This window comes from Phasianus colchicus, chromosome 30, assembly GCF_987193195.1.
Source record: "Phasianus colchicus chromosome 30, bPhaCol1.hap1.1, whole genome shotgun sequence".
Classification (NCBI taxonomy): Eukaryota; Metazoa; Chordata; class Aves; order Galliformes; family Phasianidae; genus Phasianus; species Phasianus colchicus.
The window spans coordinates 1,766,956-1,790,915 of record NC_143465.1 but is presented as its reverse complement, the minus strand read 5'-3'; the positions used below and the strand labels follow the sequence as shown (position 1 = coordinate 1,790,915).

Genomic DNA, 23,960 nt, shown 5'->3' with positions numbered 1-23,960 from the left:
GGGGGGAAGGAGAGAAGGAGCGGTGGGGCGGGGGGGGGTTATGGGGTCGTGGGGTGAGGGGGGGGGGATGAAAAGGGCTGGGGGTGCAAGGGAAGGTCGGGGGGATTTGGGGGCTCGGCAGGGAAGGGATGGGAGTGGGGGGGCTCTGGAAGGATTTGGGGGGCACGGCAAAGCTGAGGGTCCCCCCCCGCTTTGCAGGGCTGGGGGGTGCTGATAGGGATGGGGGGTCCTGGGGGGGGCTGCAGAAGGTTGGGGGATTCTGCATAACAAAGCTGGAGGTCCGTGGGATCAGAAGGGTGGAGGGGATGATGGGGTTGGAAGGATTCATTCTGAGCTGAGGGGGCTCAGAGGGGGGGATGGGGGTCTTTGGGGGCTGCTAAGGACTGGGGGGGGGGGGGCACCCGGTGAGTCTTAGGGTTGTGGGGTCCCTGAGGGTGAGGGGTGGGGATGCTGAGGGGGTTTGGGGTGCAGGGAGGAATGAGGGATCCGGGGGGGTGCTGGGAGGATTTGGGGGATCTAGCAAAGCTGGAGGGGCTGAGCAGAGCTGGGCTGGGGGCCCGAAGGGGGCTGTTAAGATGGGGGGATCCCAGAGGGATTGGGGGGGGCTGCAGCAAACCTGGGGGTCGCTCAGCAGAGCCGAGTTTGGGGGGTGTTGGTAAGAAGTGGGGGGCTGTGCAGGACTTGGGGGTGCCCAGCAGAGCTGGGGGTCTCATTGGGGCGGGGGGTTTCGCTCAGGCTGGATGCAGCCCCCCGCCCTGCCGGACCGCTCACCTCCTGGCACTGCTTACCACCTCAATGTCAATTTCTGGACCAAAAATAAAATAAAACAAAGGAGAAATCTGTCAGCTGTTCCACAACCAGAAACGTTGCAAAGCCTTTTTGGGGACAAGGGCAGCCCCGGCTCCCTCCCCACGCTTATCCACAGCAGCCTCATCCGTAGGGAGAGCCGCTGCCTGGAGGCCGTGATTGGGGCGATGCCCCCCAGAAGGGCCGCCTCCATCCCTTCATCCCTCCACCCCCCTCCATCCCATCTGTCCGCCCCACGCGGGTGGGGGCTCTGCTGACTCATCTGCCCACGCCCCCCCTTCCCTCCCCCCCCCTCCTTTTCCCCCCCCAACGTCGGGCGCTGCGAGGGGCTGCATTGCAGACCCGGCTGCGCCAACAGACAAAAGCGACGCCGCAGCGAGGAGGCACAAAGAGGAGCAGCGACCCGCAGCCCCCCGCAGGTACGGCCCTGATGGGTGGGGGTCCCGGGGGGGGGTGGGGACACAGGGTGCGGGTTTTTGGGGGTGACGGCGGTTGCTGGGGGCGATGCGCTGCGTGCCCACCTGCGGTGCTCTGCACATCGCTCAGCTTTTCCCAATGATTTTCGTTACGGTTTGGGTCGGGGGGCACCTTTAGGGTTTTTGGTTTTGGGGTGTGTTTTTTTTTTGGGGGGGGGGGGGGGGGAGGAGGTTCTCTCGTTTTGATCCCGATTATTTTTAACCCCCCTCCGCTTTGAACTCAGCGCTGCGGGGCTGTGCCCCCCCAACCCCCCCGGAGACGGCTATTCAAAGCGCTGCGCTCACACGGCAGCTTTTCATAGCCCTCCCCATCCACGGGGGAGCTCAAATTTAGCCGTCGGTCCCCCCCCTCGCCAACCCCCCCTCCTCCCCAGGGCCGGGCTCAGAGGAACACCTCGGTCATCTCTTTGGATTCAGGGCGTGAAATGGGGGCACGCAGGAGCAGAAACCTGCGGGTGGTGTAACGCCTTCGGGAGGGCTCAGCGATGCACACGGAGGGAATTGGGACAAAAATGAGGCAGAAATGGGACGAGAGCCCTTTGTTGGGGAGGGGCTCACCTGGGACCCGGCTCCTGTCTTCACCCACAGAGCACACAGTGCTGTCCTTCTCCCTACATAGATTCCCTTTATTCCTTCCCCCTCCATCGCTCCCCTATTTTCCTGCTCCCCCTTTTTCCCCACTTCCCAGCCGTGGGGCAGGAGCAGCCATTGAAAAGCCCTGTGGGCAGGGTAGGCTGCCCCCCCCTCCATCAGCTTCATTTCAGGCTGGGGTTCACCCACTGAAAGCAATGCTACCCCAGCTCACCCCTCCCCTCCTCTCCATGGCAGCCCCACCATGCTGGACACCATCAGCAGTCAGTACGACTCCTTCATCTACTGGAGGATGCCCATCCCACGGTTGGAGTTGGCAGAGCTGGAAGGGTTGGGCTTGGGGTCCCTCTATGCACCCCACAGCAAACTGCCCGAGGCAGCCCAGGAGCCCAGCTGTGCAGAGGAGGACAGCCTGCTGCCCTTCAGCAGCTTCAACTTCTGGAGAGCACCCATCGCCAGCATCAGCTCCTTTGAATTCGACCTCATCTGATGCCCTCCTCCTCCTCCCTGTTCCCCCATTGCCAGGCATGCCAGGGTTCGGTTTTGTTGGTTCTGTACGGTGTCAGGTGTTTGGTTTTGCTTTATTTTAAATCCCTGGGCACTGCTAAGGAAGCCTGTGCTCAGCCCAGCCCTGCGGTGGGCTGCAGCATCGCCTCACCTCCTCCATCCCTCCTGGGAACGCAGCGGGGTGAGCGGAGCCAGGCTGTCCTTGGGATGGAACCCATCTGCTTCGCTCCTCAGCGCTGTGCTGAAATCAGAAAAAGGAACCAAAGCTCCAATCGCTTTGGATTTTTATGTGCTTTGGTTGTGGTGGTTTTTGTTTTTTTTTCCTCCCCCCAAGATTGTTTTCTGGGAGAGCAAACAGCAGCTCAGTTGTTGTGGGTGTGTTTGGGGTTGGATGCGGTGCCATGGGAAGCCGTAGTAAAGCTGAGATGCAAAACATCCTAGAAGTGACATAAAAAAAGAGGGGCAGGCGGCTGGTGGCAGTCAGAGTGTTGGAAGGCACCAAAGAGAGGCAAAGATGGGCACAATATGCACTCCCTGATGAGAATTACACCTCCAGCAACGACCCATTGCTGGCAGAGGTGGAAAATTCCAACTCCAAAGCACGGGCTGGAAAAGCGGGTGCCAATCTGAGCCCATAAACCACACAGAGCTGGGGCTGCCCAGCCATATGCAAGGAGCATCACGTACTGCTGACAGCCAGCACAGCCCATCCATCCGCAGACAGCTCCCACTGGAGTACCAGCATCACACTGACACACAGCTGTGTCTGATTCTTGCCTGAAAGAGAGAAAAACAGGTTCAAAATAGAGCTGTCACCCCATTCTCCTCCACAAACCGATGCCTTTTGCCCCCTACCCACTGTATTCACCCACCACCTGTCCCCACAGAACTCTATGTCAGGTTTGTCCTGGTTTCTGCCCCAGACTGCACACAGCTGCTGTACCTGGCAGTCTGGCACTGCTGCTTTCCTGTGCTGCCTTTCCCAACCGTCAATAAAGGCTGAATGTCCTCCTATGAGTGCTGCAGCAGGTTTGGTCCTTTCCCATCCTCGGCGCTGGGACTCGCAGGGTTGGATGCTGGCACTGCTCAGCCTCCTTCAGCTCTACATAACACTTTCCTTTAACGGGGAAGAAATAAGGCTGCCATCTCCTGCCCCGTGCTGTTATTTTAGGGGGTTTAAGATCACAATCTGAATGGATTTCCCACAGCCTTTGTGTTCTGCTCTATGGGTTCGTTCCCATCGATGCATTCTACTGTATAACACCTTCCCTTCCCCCCACCCCCACCCAGATCACCTCCAGGGTTCAGACACCACACCCACTTCAACTGTAAATCATTACTTCGGGTTAAAAATAAACAAACAACGTCTCACTTCGCCTGGAGGTGCAGAGATCTGACAGGAGAACAAAGCAGAGGAGGGTGGGACAGATGGGAGCAGAGAACATAGGGCAGAAAGACCAGGAACGCACAGAAGCATTGCTGTAGCCAACAGTAAAATATACAAGGTTAGATGTTTAAAAAAAAAAAAAAAAAAAACGGACAAAATCGCACAATCCCAGACCCCCAAACAAACACCGCCTGCGCCAAAGGCAGCCGAGCCCTCACAGAACCGCCGCCGCCCTTTTATAGTTGGCGCCAAACGCCTCCGCCGGAACTACGCTGACGCATCGCTCCCTCCGCCTGAGGTAAACTGAGATCCTTCCGCTCGAGAAAATAATCCCTGCTCGGCCCCTCGGCTTCTCACCACCTTCCTCCCGCCCTGTGGTCGGGAAGAAAGAGGTAAAAGAAGGAGGAGGAACTTCTCAGACCGCCCCGTGCCCGCTGCAGACCCCCTCTCCCTCCCTCCGCCCCCTGCGGACTCTTTGGTCGCTGCGCGCCGTATCCTTCCGCGGCGGCCATTTTGCGTGCGCGCGGCGGGAAGGGGCGGGAACCGCCGTGAGGGGGGAAGGGGGGGGCTGAGAGCCGTGGGGGGGACGAGCGGAGCGTGAGTGGGGCTGGGGGGGCTGCGAGGGGACGCTGAGGGTCGGGTGTTGGGAGGTGCGGATTGGCTTTAGGGGTCTCTTATGGGAGATCCTCAGAGGGCTTTGGGGGCTCTCAGGGGTTTGGTTCGTTCTCGGGGTGGGGGGGCAGTGAGGGCCCGGCCACCCTGAAGGGTGATGAGGGTCCGTAGGGTTCGGTCCGGCCTCGTAGGTGAGCGCTGAGGGAGGTGAGTGTGTGACAAAGCGCCGTGGTTGGGGCTCTGCAGTGCTTCAGAGCTGCAGCGTTCAGAGGGTCCCACAACTGCGGGGTTGGGGCTCCTGGAGGACCTCCGGTCCAACCCCCCCTTCCCCCTCAAAGCAGTTCCCTGCAGCAGGATTGTGTCCAGACGGGGTTGGATCTCTTCAATTCCTTTGTGCCGGGGTTCTGCCGTTTTCCTCACAGCACAAATGTTTGTACGTTCAGACAGAACTCCCCGGGCTCCAGGCTGTGCCCACCGCCCCTTATCCCGGTGCTGAACAGAGCCCAGCACTCCTCCTGACCTCTGCCCTTCAGATCAGCGCTGATCAGACCCCTCTCAGCCAGCTCTTCTCCAGGTGAACAGCCCCAGGGCTCCCATCAGGAGGTGCTGAGGCCCCCACCATCTCTGCAGGGCTCTCCCAGCACTTCCCATTTGCCCTGAACTGGGGAGCCCCGTGCTGGGCTCAGCGCTGCAGCCGTTCCTTCCCCATGGCAGAGCACAGGGGAGCAGCACCGCCCTGCCCTGCTGGCCCCATTCTGAGCACTGCAGCCCAGGGAACTATTCTCTTTCTTGGCCAGCAGGGCACGCTGCTGGTTCGTGGTCAGTCTGCTGGCCACCAGCACCCACGGCTCCTCCTCAGAGCTCCTTTCAAGCATCTCAGTCCCCAGCCTACGCTGATGCATTCGTGATAGTAAGCCAAAAATCTCCTGGTTCCCAACCTCAAGCATTGCATGTTCCAGCTGAACACTTAAATTCACAGCTCTTCCCAAAGCAGACTTAAAAAGCAAGATGTGATTTTAGAGCTGCCAAAGGCTACGCTGCCCAGTGGGAGATGGGGGTGAGGTTTGTGCTTGGCCTCCTGGTGGCTCTGTGTGCAGTGTTGCAGTGCTTCGCTTTTGAATTCTTTCTTAATTTAAAAACAGGCCCTCTTAGAGCTTCCAGCAGTTTCATAGAGTTGCAGTTGAAGGAAATAGAAGAATGTTGCATCGTGGCCTCAATGCAGTTGGAATTGCTGTTGCCCTGCATGGCCCAGGACCTGCCTGCACAGCTGTGTGTTTGTAGACAATTAAAGTGTTGTCTGAGAGTGAATGGATGGGCTTTAAAGTTGGTCTTTCACAGAGTGGCATGCCAGTGTAACCCTGATGTGGGGGAAAACGCAGTGGTTCTCTGTGCTGCCATAATGGTTGGGTGCTGGTGTGGTTTGGGATCAATAGACGCTGTTGTCTGCTGGGCTGACTGCAGGACTGGTGGCATTTGGATTCTGCTCCTTTTCTGACTTTGCCTCAAAGGTTTGCTTTCTCTCTATGAGGGATGGTTGCAGAGCTGGGGTTGGGGGAGCCTCTCTGAGGTTAAATGCTGTTCTTACAGAGCTTTGAAAACCAAACTGATGTTGTGCAGTAAATGCGAGCAGCCTCACTGTTGCCTCCATAGGTTCTGCTCTCAGACCTGGATCCACATGGGCACGCTGCTGTGTCTGTATGAGGTGCTGCTGGGGTAAGTGAGGCTGTGCTGGTTTGAGGCTGAGCCCTGTTTTGCCTTCCCTGTGTTCCATGTGTGGAATTGATGCCTGATAGGCACCAAACCTCACTGCCTATTGGGCTGCTCTGTGCATCCGCTCGTCGGACAAACAGACCTGAATTGTGCTGGGCTTTTAAACGGCCTCTGCCTCGCTGCCTCTGCTGATTGCTTTGTGTTCTATTCCTCGCTCCCCCCTCTGGAAGCAGCTTGTGGCAGCTCCGTGCTCCCATGTGTGAAGATGTCTCTGGTGGAGCTGGGGAAGCAGCTGCTGGAAGCGGCGCGCAAAGGCGAAGATGACGAAGTGCGGACGCTGATGGCCAGCGGTGCTCCCTTCACCACGGACTGGGTACGGCACGGAGGGACGGTGCCTTTCTCTGGGACAGCTCTCACGTGTCTTCGGGAGCTCTGTGCTCAGTGGTGCAGCTTTCTCAGTCAGGGAGGTCACCTGGGGTGGGTGCCGTTTTCTTTCCTTAAAGAAAACCCAAAACTCTAAAAGCAAACCAATCCATCCTGGGTGGAAAGGGACTGCAAGCTTTGAAGCTGACCCAGATGGCCGAGCTGCGGGAAGGGCTCGGGCTGGAGGGGAGCAGTGTTTGGGCACGCAGCCCCTTATTGGTCACTGTTCCAAACAAATGCAGCTCGGGACGTCCCCGCTCCACCTGGCGGCCCAGCACGGCCATTACTCCACGGCCGAGGTGCTGCTCCGCGCCGGCGTCAGCAGAGACGCGCGGACCAAAGTGGACCGGACCCCCCTGCACATGGCTGCGGCTGACGGACACGCCCACGTTGTAGACTTGTTAATTAGGGTGAGTAGAGCGAATTAGGTGTGATTGAAGGCTGGTCTGCGTGGGGCTCGGTGTCGCTGCTTTTGGACAGCAAGAGAAGAGGAATCATCCTGTTGGACGCGCTGTGTTAATTATTTCCATAACTCTTCACATGCTATTTATTGTCTATGATGCTCAGCCTCTATCAGAGCTGCTCTTTCAGAGTGTTATCTCTTCTACCAACCGTGTCAGAGTTCTGTGTGTCTGGCAGAACATCCAGCAAGGAATGGCTGAGGCTGAGAGCGTAGCTGAGTTCTGAGGAGTTTCTTACTGCTTCTCAATGCTTTGTGCTGTGGAAAGCACCCTGATGGGCCGTGTTCCTCTTTCAGAACGGGGCTGATGTGAATGCCAAGGACATGCTGAAAATGACTGCTTTGCACTGGGCAGCAGAACACAACCACAGGGACGTGGTGGAGCTGCTCATCAAATATGGAGCTGATGTCCACGCCTTCAGCAAGTTTGATAAATCACCCTTTGACATTGCTTTGGACAAGAACAATCCTGAGACCCTGGTGATCCTGCAGGTAGGCTGAGGGGGGAGGAACCTGCTGGTGATTGACACAAAGCTGCAGGGAGAACTGAGCAGATGTTTCTGAAGGAATCTTTCTCTGATGCTTGGATTGGAGCGCTGAGGCAGCTCTGTGTTCTCAGTGTGTCAGTGTGACACGGCAGATCTGCAGCACCTTCTGCATTGCTGTCACTGATGTGCTGCAGAGAGGAGATAATCCACCCCTGGGGGTGGGGTTGGAGGGTGCTGAGTCCTGCTCAGCACAGGACGAAATCACACAGCTCCCATCTCCTCCCCAGGAAGCAATGCAGCAGCAGGTGGATGCACAGCCTGAGAAAGCAGATCCCGTCAGCAGCACCCTGACTGTCAGCTCACCATTTGTTCTTACAGCTGGGGATGTCCTCAGCCTCGCTGGTCTCATCTGTGCAGCAAACACCAAAGGTGAGATCTCACATGGCTGTGTGGGAATGTCCCTGGGGTTGGTAGGGGTGCAGACTGCTCGCAGCAGAGGGCAGATGGATGTTTGGTGCAGGAAGGGCAGTGAGCTGCCACCACACACAGCAGGTGTTGGCTTCTGGCTACAAAGCATCTCCATTTTCTCTCTTTTTGCTGGGTAATTCCCAGCCAGTGCAGTAGGGGTGGATCTGCTGTATGTGGCTGCTGAGCTCAGCTGTGGGGCTGCTCCAGAGCCTGAGAAGATGGATTAGGATGATTGCAACAGAGGAATGGCTGTTACTGCCTGTGCAAAACCCTCAGCACTGCTGGGGGGTGTTTGCTTTGTTCTTTGTTGGCTGTAGAGGAGCTGGGTGCATGTTCTGTAAATGCTGAGGAAGGAGAAGAGGGAAAAGTCCTTGCAGAATAAGCAGCCCTATGGGATGTGTGTGTGTTACTCACACGTCTGTGTTACTCATTGTTAGATGGAAGTAATTCGGTTCCTTGTTACTTTGTAAAGCCACACTTTGGTTGGAAAGCACTCAGTTAAGGCTGAGCCCAAATGGGGGCTCGGGGTAATTCCAGTGTTCGTCATTAATTGTCTGTATTTGGGGAAATCCAAACCACTGCACCTTTCCCATCGCACATCAGGGGCGGGCCGCTGAATGCGGGCTGTGTGGGGCTGTGCAGCCTCATCCCCTGTGAGCCATCCCCGGCTTGTGAGGCCGCGCATCGCTGCTCGCTCACTGACGCAGCGCTCTTTACATCCCGGCCGACCTCCTTTGGTCCCCGCGGTGACCCAGCGGCGCTCCTCTCCGTGCTGCGCTCCTCGTTTTCCACCAGAGGGCATCAGCGGCTGCGCTGCCGGAATCACCGCCGGCGTCTCCTTTAACCCTTTTACCGCTAAGAATAGTCCCGCACGCCTGGAGGGGTTTTTACAGGGGAATAAGCGCTCAGCTGGTGCGAGGAATCCGATTATGGGCTGCTGCAAGCTGTGCGTGCAGCCCACACAACGCCTTGGGAGCGTTCTTTGCAAATCAGTCCCTCCTAAACCTTCCTAAAATCGAGGGGTGAGGGCAGCAGATGGGCTGCAGGAGGGAAAAGGATTCCCCTGTGGTGCTGGGTGAGGTGCAGGATCTTTTTTAATGCTGATTTTTCAGTTTGTGGGGTGGTTGTAGGTTGTGTTCATGCCAGTAAAGGACTGTTTGCACCCTTTAACCTCAAATTTCCTGCTCCATTCTTACAAAGTCTGCCTTTGAATAGGAATCACTGTGGTCAATTGGAGGAAGAAGCATTGTTTTGGGAACTGAGATTTGCTTATCACATTCAGATCGCTGCAGCAGTAACTGTACTTTCCCTTACTGAACCGAGGGGGGAGAAAGAAAGGGCCTTGTCTGACCTTTAAATCACTTCATGTTTAGGAGTGTGGCAGTCAAAGTTCACATCATCCTTCCCCTTTGGAATTTCTTTCTTTCCCCACAGCTCAGTGCCTTAGAATCTGGAAGTAACTGGAGTTCTGCCACGGAGGTTCTCAGCCCTTGTGCTCAGATGTTTCCCCTTTGCTCCCAGCACACAGCAGCACCCCGCTGTCAACATTCTCTGTGGCTGTGCAGCCTCGGGGCACTGGGGGAGCTGCAGGCCGTGCCCATCTCATCCTGCTGTCTGCTCATAACCCCCCTGTGAGCATGGGGCAGCAGCTGCCATCATCACCCTTAGAGCTGGGACTTGTCCTTAAGGAAGATCTGCTTACCAGCTGCTTCCAGCTGCAGTCCTCTTAATTAATTTGCTGGAATGCTAATGCTTTGATCTCGCTAATCTGCAGAACAGAAAACTTTTTGCTCTGCAAAATGTTTTACACGCACCCAGCACGCTGTGTTGTTTCCCCCACTCTCACCAAGGCTCGCTGTATTTCCAGGTTGTACCCCGAGCTCAGCCACCCAGCTTGGCTTTCAATTCAAGGAAGAGAGGCGGAAACGCTGATTTTTTTGTTCTGTTTTCCTTTTGGCACTGACCTCATTTCCCAAGGCGACGCAGAAGAGCTGCTGGCAGCAGATCCTGTCCATGCTGTGGGCAGCAGAGGGCAGCGCGTCGTCACCATCGTCACCAACAGCATCGCCCTGGGCAGCCTGCAGCCAGCCGGCCTCGGCCAGCCCTGCGTCATCACCGTGCAGGATGGGCAGGCAGGTAGGAGCTGAAGGCCAGCAGCTGACCACGAGCCAGCAGCGTGCCCTGCTGGCCCAGAAGGCCGATGGTTCCCTGGGCTGCAGTGCCCGCAGCATGGCCAGCAGGGCAGGACGGTGCTGCTCCCCTCTGCTTTGCCACGGGGAGGGCGCTGCTGGGCGCACGGCACGGAGCTCCCCAGTTCCAGGTGGTCTGGGAACTGCGTTGAGTTCCATCCAAACGTGACCAAGAGCTGAGCAGAACAGGGTCGCAGAGCCGTGGCGCTCTCCTTAACCACAGAAATCCGAGCCCACCCTCTCTTCACTGTGCAGCTGCTGTGGGGGTTTTTGGGTTGGGGGATGCAAGGTGTGAATGGTGGTGGGTGGAGCAAGGCTGAGCTCCAGAGCTGCTGCTGTGTGTTTGGATTTCCTCAGGGCGTGTCGCTTGTCGGCCTGCTCTCCTGAGATTCCTTCAGCGTGCCCCAGGGCTGCGTGCTGATGTGGATTAATATCAGGGCAGGAAACAGGATTAGGAAATGAGCTCTCCCCCAGTGTGCACGGAGTTAAGGGTTACATCGCTGCTGTCTGCTTGCAGGCCTCAGGAATGGAAAACAATTCACCAAAGCTGTTAATTGTTCAGAATTGCTTGCCAAATTACTACAAACAATCCCTGGTTGTAACCCGTTCTGTGTTGAGGGCAGACAAAGGGAGAGCTGTGGGGTATTGCTGCCCTCAGTGCTCACACCGAGTGTCTCTCCTGGGCTGGGTGGGTTCTTGCTGCTGGAGTCCCAAGGAGAGCCCATGTTATCAGGTTTAAAACACACTTCTCAGAGGGTTTGTGGCTGTTGCACGTGCCCAGAGCTGGTCCTGGGGACTGCCTGCACAGGGAATGTTTGAGAACAGCTCTGTTCCTCTTCTGGAAGGCCCCAGCTGCTAATTGCATTACTGTCACCTCTTGGTTTCCCAGCTGTAGCTGTACCTGCTGGTCAGGTTGCAGAGGAGACTGCAATTGGGGACGGGGGTGATGCAGAAGGAGGAGAAAAGCCACCAGCCAAGAGGCTGAAAGCAGAACAAAACAGGAACAACACAGAGGAAAATGAGGTGAGCCTCACAGCCGCGTGCTGCTGCCTGCCTGGCGCTGCTCTGCAGCTCTGGAGATGTGGGGCTCCCAGTGCCAAAGGGCATCGTGGGGCAGAATGGAGGCATGGCTGCAGCGAGCCCTGCACAGCACTGCTCTGCTCTCATCCCCATAATGGCTCCTATGTTTGTTCTGTCTGTGCCATAGCAGCTGGATGCTGTTCAGACCATAGCTGTGCTCTGTGGGCCTTCACACTCTGCTCCACATCATGGTTATTCTGCTGCGGGCTGTTCCTGGCGTGGTGCAGCCTCTGCAGCTCTCAGCTCTGCTTTCTGTAGGGCAGCACTGAAGGGGAAGCACCGCAGCAGCAGCCCTGCGCAGCACAGGGGGAGCAGGACAGCATCAGCAAGGTGTGCACAGCAGTGTGAGCTCAAAGGACAGCGAGGGAACCACGTTGGAAACGGAGCAGGTGGCCGACAGCTCTGCGGGGTCTGTCACCTCCTAATGGTGGGCTGTGGGAGTGGGGCTGGAGCAGAAATACAGCACTGCTGGGGCAGGAGCAGCCAGCGTGGGCTGAGACACCAAGGAGAGCTGGGGATGTGGGGGCTGGGCTGGACCCCCTCTGTGCCATGGGACCCCTCTGTGCCACAGCGTGCCGTGCACACACTGCAAGAGCCAGGCCAGCTCTGCAGACACACCTGTCACATTTTTACCGAGCAGTTCTTTTCTAAAAAAAATGCCAAAACCTTTTCTAACAACAGTTGTTTTTCATTACTGGAATGTTTGGAGTTTTTTGTTTTGTTGTTGTCTTTTTTCTTTTTTTTTTTTTTTACTCTTTGCAGTCTGTGGGTTGGTTCTGTCCTTTGGTCCCAGTTCTGTAGGTGGTGGCAGAGGAGATCCTCTGTTTGACACACAGTTCAGGGTGTGACTGCTGTCCCCCTGTGGGTAACACACGGTTCTGGGGCTTCGTTAGGGCTGAATTAACGAACCCCACACTGGCAGTGGGGTGAGGGGCAATCTCCCTGCCTCCCCCCCCCCAGTCACCTCCTGCAAATCGCATTACTGCTTTAATCTGCCCTTACAGGACCAGTGTTGCTCTGTGCCAGGCACGGGGCCTAGCCCCCCCCCAGGCTTAGAGGGGATGGGGGTCGTGCCCCCCTTGCCCTCTGTACATCTGTGCAGCCCCCCCGGGGGGGGCAGCTCCCGCTCTGCATATTTGGAAACACGGAGATCTCAACATTGAAGCATTTTTGGACTGTTTTGTAGCCTCCCACCAGCAGCAGCTCTCTCTTCTGCCCCAACCTCCGTGCCCTCCGCCCCCCCCCGGGAGCACAGCCAGCCCCTGCCCCCCATCTTCACACCCCAACGGAGCCACACCGGCAGCAGAATGCACTGATTGTCTCTTTTAATTGCCCGATACGGTTTTAATTGCCCTACACGGTAGGACAAGCCCAGCCCTGGGGCACAGCCCCGCCCCCCCGGGGGGGGTCCCACAGCGCTGAATAAATTAGAGGGGAAAAAAAATGAAAAATGGGGATGTGGGGACATGAGGGACCCCAGTAGTGGGGGGGCTGTAGGGACACTTGTCACCTGGGGGTGGTGGGAGAGGGGATACAGTGCCCTTTGTGCCCCTGCAGCACAGGGGACCCTGCAGGGGCTCAGGGCACGGGGGGGGGTTTGGGTGGCAGGGGGGGCTTCATTGAAAGCGAGCGCTGCAGGGGAATGGCGTGGGGACCCCACGGTGGGGCCCCCCCCGGAGCCCCCAGTGAGTACATGCGGGTGAGGCCACGTGCTGCACCGGGTGGTCTCACTGCCCCCCCCGCCCCCCCCAAGGAGTGTCTCTGTGCCAGTGGCCGACGGGGTGGGGGGGGGCTGTTGGGGGGCACATCGAGGCGCCTGGGGGCTCCGTCCCATGGGGCCAACGGGGCAGAACCCGGCTGCACCCGGTTGGCCATAGGGGCAGGGGGGGGCAGCGACCACCCTACAGCTCCTGAGACTTCCGGGGTGGCTCTGAGCGGGGGTCCTGGGCCGGGGGGCTGGGGGGCACTGAGCCCGTGGGGTGTCCTGGTGGGGGGCTCTGGGCTGGGCTCCAGGCTGGGCTGCTCGGGGTGGGGGTCCCAGGCCCCATCGTGGGGGGGCAGTGGGGGGTAGAGGCGTGGGGCGGGCGGAGGGCGCGGGCTGGGGGGTTCGGGGGCACCTTTGGGTGCTGCTGGTCGGCGGGTGCAAGCAGCTCCCAGTCCTGCTAGCAGTGCTCCCAGTACGAAGGCGCCCAGCACGCAGCCCACCAGCACCGATACCGGCACCGCCGCCTCTGGCACCGCTCCGCGGACCCCTGCAGGCAGCACCCAAAGGTGGCACCCACATCCCTCCTGCTCACACCTCCCCCATCCCATCCCATCCCGTCCCCCTCTGTGGTCCTTCAGGTCTTTCTCCCCCTCCTGGCTCCCCCAGTTCCTGCATCCCTCCTGTCCCCAAGGCCCCTCCATTGTCCCCACATCCCCCATTCCCAGCCCGTGGCCCTTGGGGTCCGTCCCCCATCCTTTGGTTCCTGTTCCCACCCCATGCCCCCTCCCGCTCCCCAAGGTTCCACCCATGCCCTTTCCCCACCTCCAGCCCCCTCCTGGTCCATGTGTCCCCTCCCAGGCTCAGGGTCCCCCCCCCAAGGCTGTCCCATTCGGGGGACATGTGGGTGTCACTCACCATGGGCCACGTCTCCATTGTCCCCATCCCTGTCCCCTGCAGATGCTGCACCTGGGAGAGCAGAGTGGGGTCGAGTCTGGGACCACCCATATCCCCCCCCAGTGTGTCCCAAAGATCCCCCTGGTGTCATCTGCAGTGTCCAAGGGCCCCGGATGTCTCCCAATGCCCCCAATACTCCCCACATCTCCCACTGTCCCCAAATATTCCTCTGTGCCCCCAACCCCACCCCCCACTGTCCCCACGTCCCCAACTGCCCCTCTTGATGCCATCTGCATCCCCCCATGACCCCACATCCTCAGATATCCCCCAGTGTCCCCACATCCCCAGATGTCCCTGCTGTCCCCTCACCTGGGCAGGTCCCCGTCAGCCCGCTGGACCCCTCCACATCCTGCTCAAAGCCGTCCCTGGGGAACACAGTGGGAACACAGTGGGGAACACAGTGGGGACACATTGGTCCCCCACCCCCCGGGGATGGGACACCCAGGAATTGGGGTCACCTCTGCCCCACTGCAGCCCCACCCCGAGAAGAGGGGACACACTCACGGGAGGTCCTCAGAGAAGGGGACACAGCCCCCAGGAGGCAGCCAGACGCAGTAGGGGTCCCGCGCCGCCAGGCAGCTCCTGTATGGGGTCAGCACTCAGTGTGGGGTCGTGGGGGGGTCCCCTGTGCCCCCTGTGTCCCCATACCGGCGGCACTGCCTGTGCCGGGCGCAGCGGCTCAGGGGCAGTCGCACGATGCACCCTGAGAAGGCGACGAAGAGCTCTCGGCCTTCGGGGTGCAGCTCCAACCCCAACACCCGGCTGGCACCACGTGGCCCCCGGCACCTGCAGACCCCACAACCTCTGTAGTGCCCAGAGGTGTCCCACAGCCCCCCAAAGGGCCCCATAGCACCCACATGGCCCCATTACCCCCATCAGTCCCATGCGGCACCTACATGGCCCTATAGCATCTACCCAACCCCCCACCATACCCACCTGACCCCATAGCACCCACCCAACCCCACCGCACCCATATGAGCCCATAGTACACCCTGACCCTATAGCACCTACTCAAACCCACCACACCCATATGACCATATAGCACCCCTTGACCCTATAGCATGCACCTAACCCCACTGCACTCACCTGACCCTATAACATCCCTTGACCCTATAGCACCCACCCAACCCCACTGCACCCATATGAAGCCATAGCACCCACAAAGCCCCCATCAATGCCCCGCATGACCCCATAGCACCCACAAAGCCCCCATTAATGCCCCATCTGACCCATAGCACCCACATAGCCCCATCAATGCCCCATCTGACCCATAGCACCCACAGAGCCCCCATCCGTGCCCCATCTGACCCATAGCACCCACAAAGCCCCCATCAATGCCCCATCTAGCCCTATGGCACCCACAAAGCCCCCATCAATGCCCCATCTGACCCATAGAACCCACAAAGCCCCCATCAATGCCCCATCTGACCCCATAGCACCCACAAAGCCCCCATCAATGCCCCATCTGACCCATAGAACCCACAAAGCCCCCATCCATGCCCCATCTGACCCCATAGCACCCACAAAGCCCCCATCAATGCCCCATCTGGCCCCATGGCACCCACCTCCCGGCCTCATACAGCCTGATCTCCTCCAGCAGCACCGCCTCAGTGCCACCATCCCCGTTGTTGTCCCCGTTTTCATCCCCGTGTCCCGCTGTGTCACCGTGCTGCCCGTTGTCCCCGGGGCGTCGTGAGGCCGTCAGCACCTTCAGCACCCGCCCGTCCTCCGACCCCACAAACAGCACCGTGTGGTTCCCCCGCGGCCCCACACCCACATCCACCGCCAGCTGTGTCAGCCTGCGTGCACCGAGACGCTCAGTGTCCCTTTTTTGTGTCCCCAGGGCTGCCCCACGTGTCCACGACCCCGCTGTCCCCGTCACCTGGTGCCGGTTTGGGTGAAGAGCGGCCGTCCCCCGGCGGGTGCCACCACCCCGTGCAACAATGGGTGCTCTTTGGCAAAGGACAGCGTCTCATCTGGAATGTCCCCAGAGGTGACAACGGCAGCGGCTGACCCCATCCCTGCACAGCAACCGGGTCTGGGGACATCGGGGTACAGGAGGGGACATGAACGTGGGGACATGGCTACAGGGACGGGGTGTATGGGTACGGAGACAGATGGACATGGGGACATAAGGACATGGCTATGGGGACAGGGAATACGGCCATGGGAACACAGCTATAGGGACAGTGGGACGTGGCTAAGGGGACACGGGGGCACCTGGGCCGGGGCACGCGCTCCTCTGGCACTGGGGGCCATGGGGCCGCAGCTCCGCGGGGGTCGGCGAAGGGTCCCTCAAAGGCGCGTTCCACATCCGCCAGGTAGAAGGCGCAGATGGCCGAACCCGGGATGCTGTGGGGTGACACAGGGCACTGCCTGGGGACACCTGGCAGCCCCGACCTCCGAGTCCCCATGTCCCCACATGCAGCCATGTCACCCCACGCTCATGTCACCTCTATCCCCTTGGGCACCCGGGTCCTTATTTCCCCATCTGCCTGTGCTCACGTCTTCAATGTCCCCACGTTCCATATCCCCAAAGTCATGTCCCTGTGTCCCCATGTCCCCATATTCCCAAGTCCCCAATATCCCTATGTCCCTGTGTCACCAAGTCCCTGATGTCCCATGCCCTCATAGTCACGTCCCCAATGTCCCATATCCTCATCTCTCCAACTCCACCTGTCCCCAAAGCCATGTCCCAGTGTCCCATACCCCCGTAGTCATGTCCCCAATGTCCCATATCCTCATCTCCCCAACTCTTCATGTCCCCAAAGCCATGTCCCAGTGTCCCATACCCCCATAGTCATGTCCCCAATGTCCCATATCCTCATCTCCCCAACTCCACATGTCCCCAAAGCCATGTCCCCGTGTCCCCAATGTCCCATATCCCCACGTCCCCATAGTCACAGTCCTATGTCCCAATGTCCAATGTCCCCATAGTCACGCCCCCATATCCCCCCATCCTCGTAGTCACACCCCCGCTGTCCCCATACCTGTTGCGCTGTGTCCCAAACACTGCCAGCACCGCGGGCCGCCCGTGCAGAGTGTGGGGCGCAGTGACGGCCTCGAGGACATCGAAATGGAAGGGGACATCCCCGGGCACGGCGCACTGCAGCCGCTTCTTCAGGAACGACGTCCAGCGCCGCTCCAGGACCCGCGGGGAGCCACCGGCGTCATTGCGGCACACGCGGCCCACGCGGGATACCGGTACCTGCGGCAGGAACAGCGCCCCCCAGCGGCGGGGGTGGGAACTGCACACAGTGCGAGGGGAACAGCGCCCCAGGTGGTGGGGGTGGGAACTGCACGTATTGTTGGGAACAGCGCCCCCGGTGGTAGGGGTGGGAACTGCGGCACGGGAAGGGATCAGGGTCAGGGTTGGGGTCGAGGTTATGGTTAGATTTCGGGTTGGGGATCAGGATTAGGGTCAGAGTTAGAGCTATGGGGTCAGCTTCAGTGTCTGGATTGGGGTCAGGGTTGCTCCCACGGGGCCACAGTTATGAATGCCCCACCTTCCCCGGCAGCCCCAGCTCCGCCGCCATCTCCCGGAAGAAGAAATAGACGTGTGCTCCGTGGGGCATTGCGTGGACGAAGTGCGGCTCTGGGGACAGCGTGACCATCAGCACCACTGTGTCCCAACATCTGCAGTGCCGCACAGCCCCGATGTCCCCGTGACCCCAATGTCCCCACACACCCCTCAACCAGCGGGAGCTGTACTTGATGCTGCGCAGCGCCGGGCCGCGCATGCTGCGATAGATGACAGCATCGCTTGCCTGGAAGTCCGCCACAGTAGCAGAGTACAGACGGTCATCTGTGGGGTCAGCACCACGGGGATGGTGAGTCGGGCAGTGCAACACCTGCCCCGCATCCCCACACCCCCATATTTCCACATCCCTACACACCCCCACGTCCCCTCGATGTCACCCACCAGCAAAAGTGGCTGCGATGCTCTGCCGTGCATCAAAGGGGCAGCGAGCCTGTCCAGGCAGCTCCTCACCCTCCTGCTGTAGGGTCAGTGCCTGCAGGACCCCATAGCACCCAATGGGATCTCACATTGTCCAGCAGAGGTTCCATAGTTCCCCACTGGGGGTCCATCCCATACAGCCCCAATGGGGTCCCATAGTGTGCAGTGGGGTCCCACAGAGCACAGTGGGGCCCCATTCTGCCCCACGGACCCCCCTCCCCACCTGGTAGGTGCGGCACACGGGGCTGAAGGCGTTGGTCCCACAGACAAAAAGGGTCCGGGCATCACGGGGCAGCAGCACACGGATGTGGTTGTGGCAGCCGTCCTGTGGGGCAGCCCCATCACCACCCCATCATCACCACCCCATCATCACCACCCCATCATCACCCCACCATCATCACCCCACCATCATCACCCCACCATCACCCATCCCCCTCACCACCTCACACACCCCATATTCACACCCCACACATACTCCACACGCACCCATCACTCCCCCCACCCCCCCACATCCGCCATACACCTCAAACACCCCCACCCCACATCCTCCCCACCCCCACACACTCCCCCCCCCACCTGCACTTCTCCCCGCACAGCACAGCCGGCTCTGTCCCGCGGTTCCCAGGTGACGCTCTGGGGGGGGGGGGAGGGGGGAACAGAGTAGGTGGCACCGGACCCCTCTGCTCCCCACTGCCCCCCTCCCAACCCCCCCACTGCCCCACTCTCCCCAACCTCCACACACCCCCCGCCCCACTCCCTCCACTGCCCATCAACCCTACCCCCCCCCACTCCCCCCATTGCCTCCCGCTGCCCTCCCCTCCCCCCCCGCCCCATTACCCGTTGTGGGTACAGCGCCCGCGGGTCCCCCCCCAGAGCGAAGGCGTAGAGGTGGTCCCTGTGGGGCACATTGGGGGGACGTGTGGCCATGCACCGCAGCACGGAACGATGCACGAGAGCACACGAGCGTGCAACGAGAACACAGAACTTTTCACAAGCGTGTGCGAGCGACACAGCAACCCGGCAGACGTGAGTACCGGCGTGAACACGCGTGCAAAGAAACGCACGGGAACAAACACCCCTTGCACGAGCACACAAGCGGTTGCTCACACACGTGTTGCGCGCGCCTTGCACGCTCACCGCGCGGCCACCAGCAGCGTCCCGTTGAGGCGCAGCATTCGCTGGAAGCCGATCCCGAGCTCCGCGCTGCCGTTGTCCCCGCGGAGACCCCCGAAACGCGGATAGGCGGCGGTGGCTGCAGGGAGGGTTGGGGGTTGGCGGTGACCCCACGTCCCCATTGTGGCCCCATTGTGACCCCATCGAGTCCCCGCTCACCTGACAGCCCCACGGCGCTGCGTGGCTCGAGGTCCCGCGGGAAGCTCAGCGCCAGCGCTGCGGGACCCACGAGGACGAGGAGGGGAAGAGGGGGGGGGGCGGCAGCGCGGGGCGGCATCGCCGGGGTGGCCCCAGAGATGGCACCGCAACGCGCTGTGCGGGGACAGCGTCAGACCCCCCCCACCCCCCAAAACCCACAGCCCTACGGAGCCCGTAACCCCATAAGGCCCCATGGGACTCTTAAGTCCACAGCCCCACGGAACCCTATAGGACCCACAGCCTCCACAGCCCCATAGGACGCACAGGACCCCATAGGACCCCATAGGACCCGCCGCCCTCACAGCCCCACAGGACCCCATAAGACCCCATAACCTCATAGAACCCCAGAGGACCCACAGCCCCCAAAGCCCCACAGGACCCCATGGGATCCCATAACCCCATAGGACCTCACAGGACACTTAACTCCACAACCCCACGGGACCCCATAGGACCCACCACCCCACAGCCTCACAAGACCCCACAGAACCCCAAAACTCCGTAACCCCACAGGACCCATAGGACCCCATAACCCCATAGGACCCCATAACCCCATAGGACCCCATAGGACCCGCTGTCCCGCCGCCCCGTACCGCTGAGCGCCGCGCCCCGAGCGCTCCCGCAGCGGCTCCGCCCCGGAACGGGGCCGGATTCGGACGGGACGGAGTGGGCCGGAGGGGTTGGAAAGCGGGGGGGAGATGGGAGGAGTTGCGGACACCCGTGGGCGCCCCACGCGCGGAGGGGACGCGGTGATTTCGGGGGAATTTGGGTTGTGGGATTTGTTTTTGTGGAGGGGTCGCGGTGTCACCGCGCTGCGCGTCCCCTCCAACACCCCCCCTCCCCTTCCTTCCCACATCCCGCGGCGCTATAATTAGCGCTAATCGCCGTAATGAGCTGAGCCCCCCCCAACCCGCGTGTGCGCGCACGTGGGCTCCCCCGCGGCTCCGCGGCCATAGGGCCCCATTGCTGCCCCCACATCCCGTGTCCCCACAATGTCCCCAAAATGTCCCATTGGTGTCCCCACCCCCACCACATTTCCCTTCTTTTTCGTCCCCCCACACGTGTCCCTATGGGGTCCGCCACCCCCCCCCCCCTCTCGGTGCGGCCCACGGGGATTCTGCGGTGTCCCCCCCCGCAATGAGGGCACACGGCGACCTCTGGCGGCCCGAAGGGTCCAATAGGGCCGGCGCCCACATCCCACAGCAGTGATGGTGACCCCACAACTGTGACGGTGGTGCCCCCACGGTGCTCCCTTTTATTTACATATTGCAGGGTGGGAAACCCACGGGTGACCGACCCCGACCCCCACCCCCAAAGACACCCCCAAAGGCAAAGACCCTAAAGGACAAAGACTCCAAAGGGACAAAGCCATACAAATAAATAGGATCAGAGGGAAAGCATCACTGGGTGAATCCCATTCCAGTGCGAGGGGAGGCTCCAGTCCATGGGTTTGGCTGACCCCAAAGTGGGGCACGACCCGGTGGAAGCCCCCCCCCCCATTCCATCCCATTCCCGCAGTCACAGTGCCCCCATGGCCATAATGATGTCCCCACGGCCATAATGATGTCCCCACAGTCACAATGTGAAGATCTCATCCTCGGTGTCACGCAGTGCAGCTGCTCGCCGTGTCCGGGTGAGGGGCTGAGCGCCGAGTTGGGGACCCCGCAGGGACGGCCCTGGGGGGGGGAGCGGGACGGCGGCCTCGGGGACACTGCAGGGACACGGGGGGTGGCAGTGAGTGGTGATCCCATAACCAAACCCCATAGGAAGGTGACAGTGGGATAGGGGCACAGGAGTGGGTGATGGTGGACATGGGGGCTGGCACTGACCAGTAACCCCATCACCAAACCCCATAGCAGTGTGGGTAGGTGTGGGGTGGGGGACATGGAGTGGTGCTGAGTGGTGACCCCATAACCAAACCCTATAGGAAACTGAGAGTGAGATGGGGGACTTGGGGGGCTGGCAGTGAGTAGTGACCCCAAACCCAAATCCCATAGGAAGGTGACAGTGGGATGGGGGCACAGGAGTGGGTGATGGTGGACATGGGGGCTGGCACTGATCAGTAACCCCATCACCAAACCCCATAGCAGTGTGGGTAGGTGTGGGGTGGGAGACATGGGGTGGTGACCCCATAACCAAACCCTATAGGAAACTGAGAGTGACATGAGGGGGATGGCAGTGAGTGGTGACCCCAAACCCAAATCCCATAGAAAGGTGTCGGTGTGAGGTGGGGGACACAGGATGGTGCTGAGCAGTAACCCCATAACCAAACCCCATAGCAGAGTGGGGTGGGGAAGTGGGGTGGTGCTGAGCAGTGATCCCATAGCCAAACCCCATAGGAAACTGAGAGAATGGGATGGGGGACATGGGGGGGTGACAGTGGACACAGGGGGTGGCAGTGAGCGGTGACCCCATAACCAAAGTCCATAGAAAGGTGTTGGTGTGGGGGACATGGGGTGGCAATGAATGGGGACCCTGTAGCCAAAACCTATAGAAAGATATTGGTGTGGGGTAGGGGACATGGGGTGGCTCTGAGCGGTGATCCTATAGCCAAACCCCATAGGAATCTGAGAGAATGGGATGGGGGACACAGGGGGGTGACAGCAGACACAGGGGGTGGCAGTGAGCGGTGACCCCAGACCCAAATCCCATAGAAAGGTGTTGGTGTGTGGTGAGGGACATGGGGCAGTGCTGAGCAGTGACCCCATAAGCAAACACCATAGGAAAATGGGAGTGGGATGGGGGACGTGAGGGGGTGACAATGGACATGGGGGTGGCAGTGAGCGGTGACCCCATAACCAAAGCCCATAGAAAATGTTGGTGTGGGGCAGGGGACATGGGATGGTGCCGAGCAGTGACCCCATAACCAAAGCCTATAGAAAGGTATTGGTGTGGGGTAGGGGACGTGGGGTGGCGCTGAGCGGTGATCCCATAGCCAAACCCTATAGGAAACTGAGTGAATGGGATGGGGAACACCAGGGGGTGGCAATGGACATGGGGGTGGCAGTGAGCGGTGACCCCATAACCAAAGCCCATAGAAAATGTTGGTGTGGGGCAGGGGACATGGCGTAGTGCCGAGCAGTGACCCCATAACCAAAGCCCATAGAAAAGTGTTGGTGTGGGGTGAGGGACGTGGGGTGGCGCTGAGCAGTAACCCCATAACCAAAGCCCATAGAAAGGTGTTGGTGTGGGGTGAGGAACGTGGGGTGGCAATGAGTGGAGACCCCGTAGCCAAACCCTATAGAAAGGTATTGGTGTGGGGTAGGGGACGTGGGGTGGTGCTGAGCGGTGATCCTATAGCCAAACCCTATAGGAAGCTGAGTGAATGGGATGGGGAACACCAGGGGGTGGCAATGGACATGGGGGTGGCAGTGAGCGGTGACCCCATAACCAAAGCCCATAGAAAGGTGTTGGTGTGGGGTGAGGGACGTGGGGTGGCAATGAGTGGGGACCCCGTAGCCAAACCCTATAGAAAGACATTGGTGTGAGTTGGGGGTCATGGGGTGATAGTGAGCGGTGACCCCATAACCAAAACCCATAGGGAGGTGGCAGTGGGGTGGGGGCTGTGGGGTGGTGGTGGGCGCTCACCCCGCACGCAGCTGCTGCTCCACCACCGCTGCTTTGGAGCGGCCGATGTCGGCGTCCAGGCGGCGCAGGAAGTCGCTGGCTGTGAGGTCGTGGTGTGGCGTGGAGGAGGGGGTGGTGGGGGCGGTGGGGGTGGTGGTTGTAGGGTCCGACGGCGCTGACCCCATGGGAGCCTCATTGGGGCACCCCGGGGGGGGGATGAGGAGGGTGGGCTTCAGGAAAATGGTGTCCGATGTGTAGAGGCGGTTGGCGCGTTTGATCTGCTCCATCTGTGGGGTAGAGATGGGGATGGGGGTGGGATGGGGTGGGGATGGGATAAAGGATGGAATACGGACAGGAATGGGAAAAGCATTGGGATGGGAACAGGGATGGGATGGAATGGGATGGATACGGGAAAGGATGGCGGAGAGACGGGAGAATGAGAGGATGGGGATGGAGACAATAGGAAAGGGATGAGGATGGGGACATGGACAGCAGTGTGTGTGGGATGGGACAGGGATGGGATGGGATGGGATGGGATGGGATGGGATGGGATGGGATGGGATGGGATGGGATGGGATGGGATGGGATGGGATGGGACGGGACGGGGATGGGACAAGAATGAGACAGGGATGGGATGGGATGGATGGGACGGGATGGGGATGGGACAAGAATGAGACAGAGATGGGATAGGATGGATGGGACGGGATGGGACGGGATGGATGAGATGGGATGGGACGGGACAGGGATGGGATGGGACAGGACGGGACGAGACAGGGATGGGACGAGGATGAGACAGGGATGGGATGGATGGGACGGAACGGGATGGATGAGATGGGATGGGATGGGACGGGACAGGGATGGGATGGGATGGATGGGATGGGGGCGGGACAGGACCGGGGCCGGGGCGCGATGGGGACGGCTGTGACGGCGCGGTGGGCTCAGCCCGCTGCCCCACCCCAACCCCCCCTCGGCGCTCACCGTCACGCCGTAGCGCAGCGCCAGTCCCGGCAAGGTGTCCCCGGGCCCCACGCGGTGCTCCCGACCCCCCGCCATAGCGGGGCGCCCCGCCGCTCCCCGACCCCGCTCGGGCCCGGCGCGGAGGCCGCTGGGAGTCGTAGTCCCGCGCCTTTCAGACCCCAGAGCGGAAGAGCGTCGGAGAACTACAACTCCCGTCGTGCTCCTCGGCGCCGCGCTCCCCATTGGTCAACGC

General features: G+C 60.2%; 4 protein-coding genes and 2 long non-coding RNA genes across 26 annotated transcripts; 3 read left to right on the top strand and 3 right to left on the bottom strand.

The window, feature by feature from the left end:
* Positions 1 to 66: 66 nt before the first annotated feature.
* Positions 67 to 4,063, bottom strand: LOC116238436 (uncharacterized). 6 transcript variants are annotated; one of them, XR_016460564.1, is made up of 6 exons: positions 3,987 to 4,063; positions 3,754 to 3,860; positions 3,325 to 3,498; positions 3,069 to 3,158; positions 2,533 to 2,622; positions 67 to 805 (listed from the first exon to the last, which is right to left on the bottom strand). It is a non-coding gene; the product is annotated as an uncharacterized LOC116238436 (long non-coding RNA). The 6 variants fall into 6 exon arrangements; XR_016460563.1 differs by having other exon boundaries at positions 3,943 to 4,027; XR_016460562.1 differs by having other exon boundaries at positions 3,933 to 4,006.
* MLLT11 (MLLT11 transcription factor 7 cofactor) lies at positions 1,101 to 3,398 on the top strand. Its single transcript, XM_031608113.2, has 2 exons — positions 1,101 to 1,226; positions 2,112 to 3,398. Exon 2 carries the CDS (start codon positions 2,119 to 2,121, stop codon positions 2,362 to 2,364), a length of 246 nt encoding a protein of 81 aa, XP_031463973.1. The 5' UTR covers positions 1,101 to 1,226; positions 2,112 to 2,118; the 3' UTR covers positions 2,365 to 3,398.
* Positions 4,064 to 4,313: 250 nt separating the features above from the next.
* Positions 4,314 to 11,892, top strand: GABPB2 (GA binding protein transcription factor subunit beta 2). 11 transcript variants are annotated; one of them, XM_090127312.1, is made up of 10 exons: positions 4,377 to 4,954; positions 5,181 to 5,290; positions 6,031 to 6,093; positions 6,324 to 6,463; positions 6,756 to 6,923; positions 7,271 to 7,465; positions 7,749 to 7,890; positions 9,907 to 10,065; positions 11,008 to 11,141; positions 11,457 to 11,892. In XM_090127312.1, exons 3-10 carry the CDS (start codon positions 6,078 to 6,080, stop codon positions 11,544 to 11,546), a joined length of 1,044 nt encoding a protein of 347 aa, XP_089983438.1. In that variant the 5' UTR covers positions 4,377 to 4,954; positions 5,181 to 5,290; positions 6,031 to 6,077; the 3' UTR covers positions 11,547 to 11,892. The 11 variants fall into 11 exon arrangements, with proteins under 11 accessions (XP_089983439.1, XP_089983435.1, XP_089983438.1 ...); XM_090127307.1 differs by having other exon boundaries at positions 6,321 to 6,463; XM_090127304.1 differs by lacking the exons at positions 4,377 to 4,954; positions 5,181 to 5,290 and adding exons at positions 5,298 to 5,437; positions 5,523 to 5,653 and having other exon boundaries at positions 6,321 to 6,463.
* Positions 11,893 to 12,512: 620 nt separating this feature from the next.
* SEMA6C (semaphorin 6C) lies at positions 12,513 to 19,858 on the bottom strand. 6 transcript variants are annotated; one of them, XM_090127264.1, is made up of 17 exons: positions 19,777 to 19,858; positions 18,953 to 19,300; positions 18,653 to 18,710; positions 18,392 to 18,448; positions 18,039 to 18,140; positions 17,780 to 17,870; positions 17,546 to 17,662; positions 17,364 to 17,452; positions 16,848 to 17,065; positions 16,078 to 16,209; positions 15,740 to 15,895; positions 15,423 to 15,656; positions 14,506 to 14,643; positions 14,362 to 14,439; positions 14,167 to 14,222; positions 13,819 to 13,869; positions 12,513 to 13,450 (listed from the first exon to the last, which is right to left on the bottom strand). In XM_090127264.1, exons 2-17 carry the CDS (start codon positions 19,108 to 19,110, stop codon positions 12,777 to 12,779), a joined length of 2,409 nt encoding a protein of 802 aa, XP_089983390.1. In that variant the 5' UTR covers positions 19,111 to 19,300; positions 19,777 to 19,858; the 3' UTR covers positions 12,513 to 12,776. The 6 variants fall into 6 exon arrangements, with proteins under 6 accessions (XP_089983390.1, XP_089983386.1, XP_089983389.1 ...); XM_090127260.1 differs by having other exon boundaries at positions 18,653 to 19,067; positions 19,148 to 19,825; XM_090127263.1 differs by lacking the exon at positions 18,392 to 18,448 and having other exon boundaries at positions 18,953 to 19,067; positions 19,148 to 19,823.
* LOC149914325 (uncharacterized) lies at positions 18,367 to 20,843 on the top strand. The gene is made up of 3 exons (XR_016460560.1): positions 18,367 to 18,440; positions 18,752 to 18,841; positions 20,702 to 20,843. It is a non-coding gene; the product is annotated as an uncharacterized LOC149914325 (long non-coding RNA).
* On the bottom strand, positions 20,430 to 23,950 carry LYSMD1 (LysM domain containing 1). Its single transcript, XM_090127351.1, has 3 exons — positions 23,729 to 23,950; positions 22,772 to 23,037; positions 20,430 to 20,894 (listed from the first exon to the last, which is right to left on the bottom strand). The coding sequence occupies exons 1-3, from the start codon at positions 23,948 to 23,950 to the stop codon at positions 20,759 to 20,761; spliced, it is 624 nt and encodes a 207-aa protein (XP_089983477.1). The 3' UTR covers positions 20,430 to 20,758.
* Between the last annotated feature and the right edge of the window lie 10 nt (positions 23,951 to 23,960).

Bases quoted from the DNA above. Each gene is read 5' to 3' on its own strand.
- LYSMD1 (XM_090127351.1), bottom strand. From the start codon at position 23,950: ATGGGGAGCGCGGCGCCGAGGAGCACGACGGGAGTTGTAGTTCTCCGA. The intron at 23,038-23,728 runs GTGAGCGCCGAG...TCTACCCCACAG, and splicing joins CGCTGCGCTACGGCGTGACG to ATGGAGCAGATCAAACGCGC. The intron at 20,895-22,771 runs GTGAGCGCCCAC...GTGTCCCTGCAG, and splicing joins GAGCAGCAGCTGCGTGCGGG to TGTCCCCGAGGCCGCCGTCC.
- GABPB2 (XM_090127304.1), top strand. From the start codon at position 5,578: ATGTTGCATCGTGGCCTCAATGCAGTTGGAATTGCTGTTGCCCTGCAT. The intron at 5,654-6,030 runs GTTTGTAGACAA...TTGCCTCCATAG, and splicing joins ACCTGCCTGCACAGCTGTGT to GTTCTGCTCTCAGACCTGGA. The intron at 7,466-7,748 runs GTAGGCTGAGGG...TCTCCTCCCCAG, and splicing joins AGACCCTGGTGATCCTGCAG to GAAGCAATGCAGCAGCAGGT.
- SEMA6C (XM_090127260.1), bottom strand. From the start codon at position 19,524: ATGAGGTTATGGGGTCTTATGGGGTCCTGTGGGGCTGTGAGGGCGGCG. The intron at 17,066-17,363 runs GTGGGGCATTCA...TTCCTGCCGCAG, and splicing joins AGCTGGGGCTGCCGGGGAAG to GTACCGGTATCCCGCGTGGG. The intron at 15,896-16,077 runs GTGCCCCCGTGT...CGATGTCCCCAG, and splicing joins GAGCGCGTGCCCCGGCCCAG to ACCCGGTTGCTGTGCAGGGA.
- MLLT11 (XM_031608113.2), top strand. From the start codon at position 2,119: ATGCTGGACACCATCAGCAGTCAGTACGACTCCTTCATCTACTGGAGG.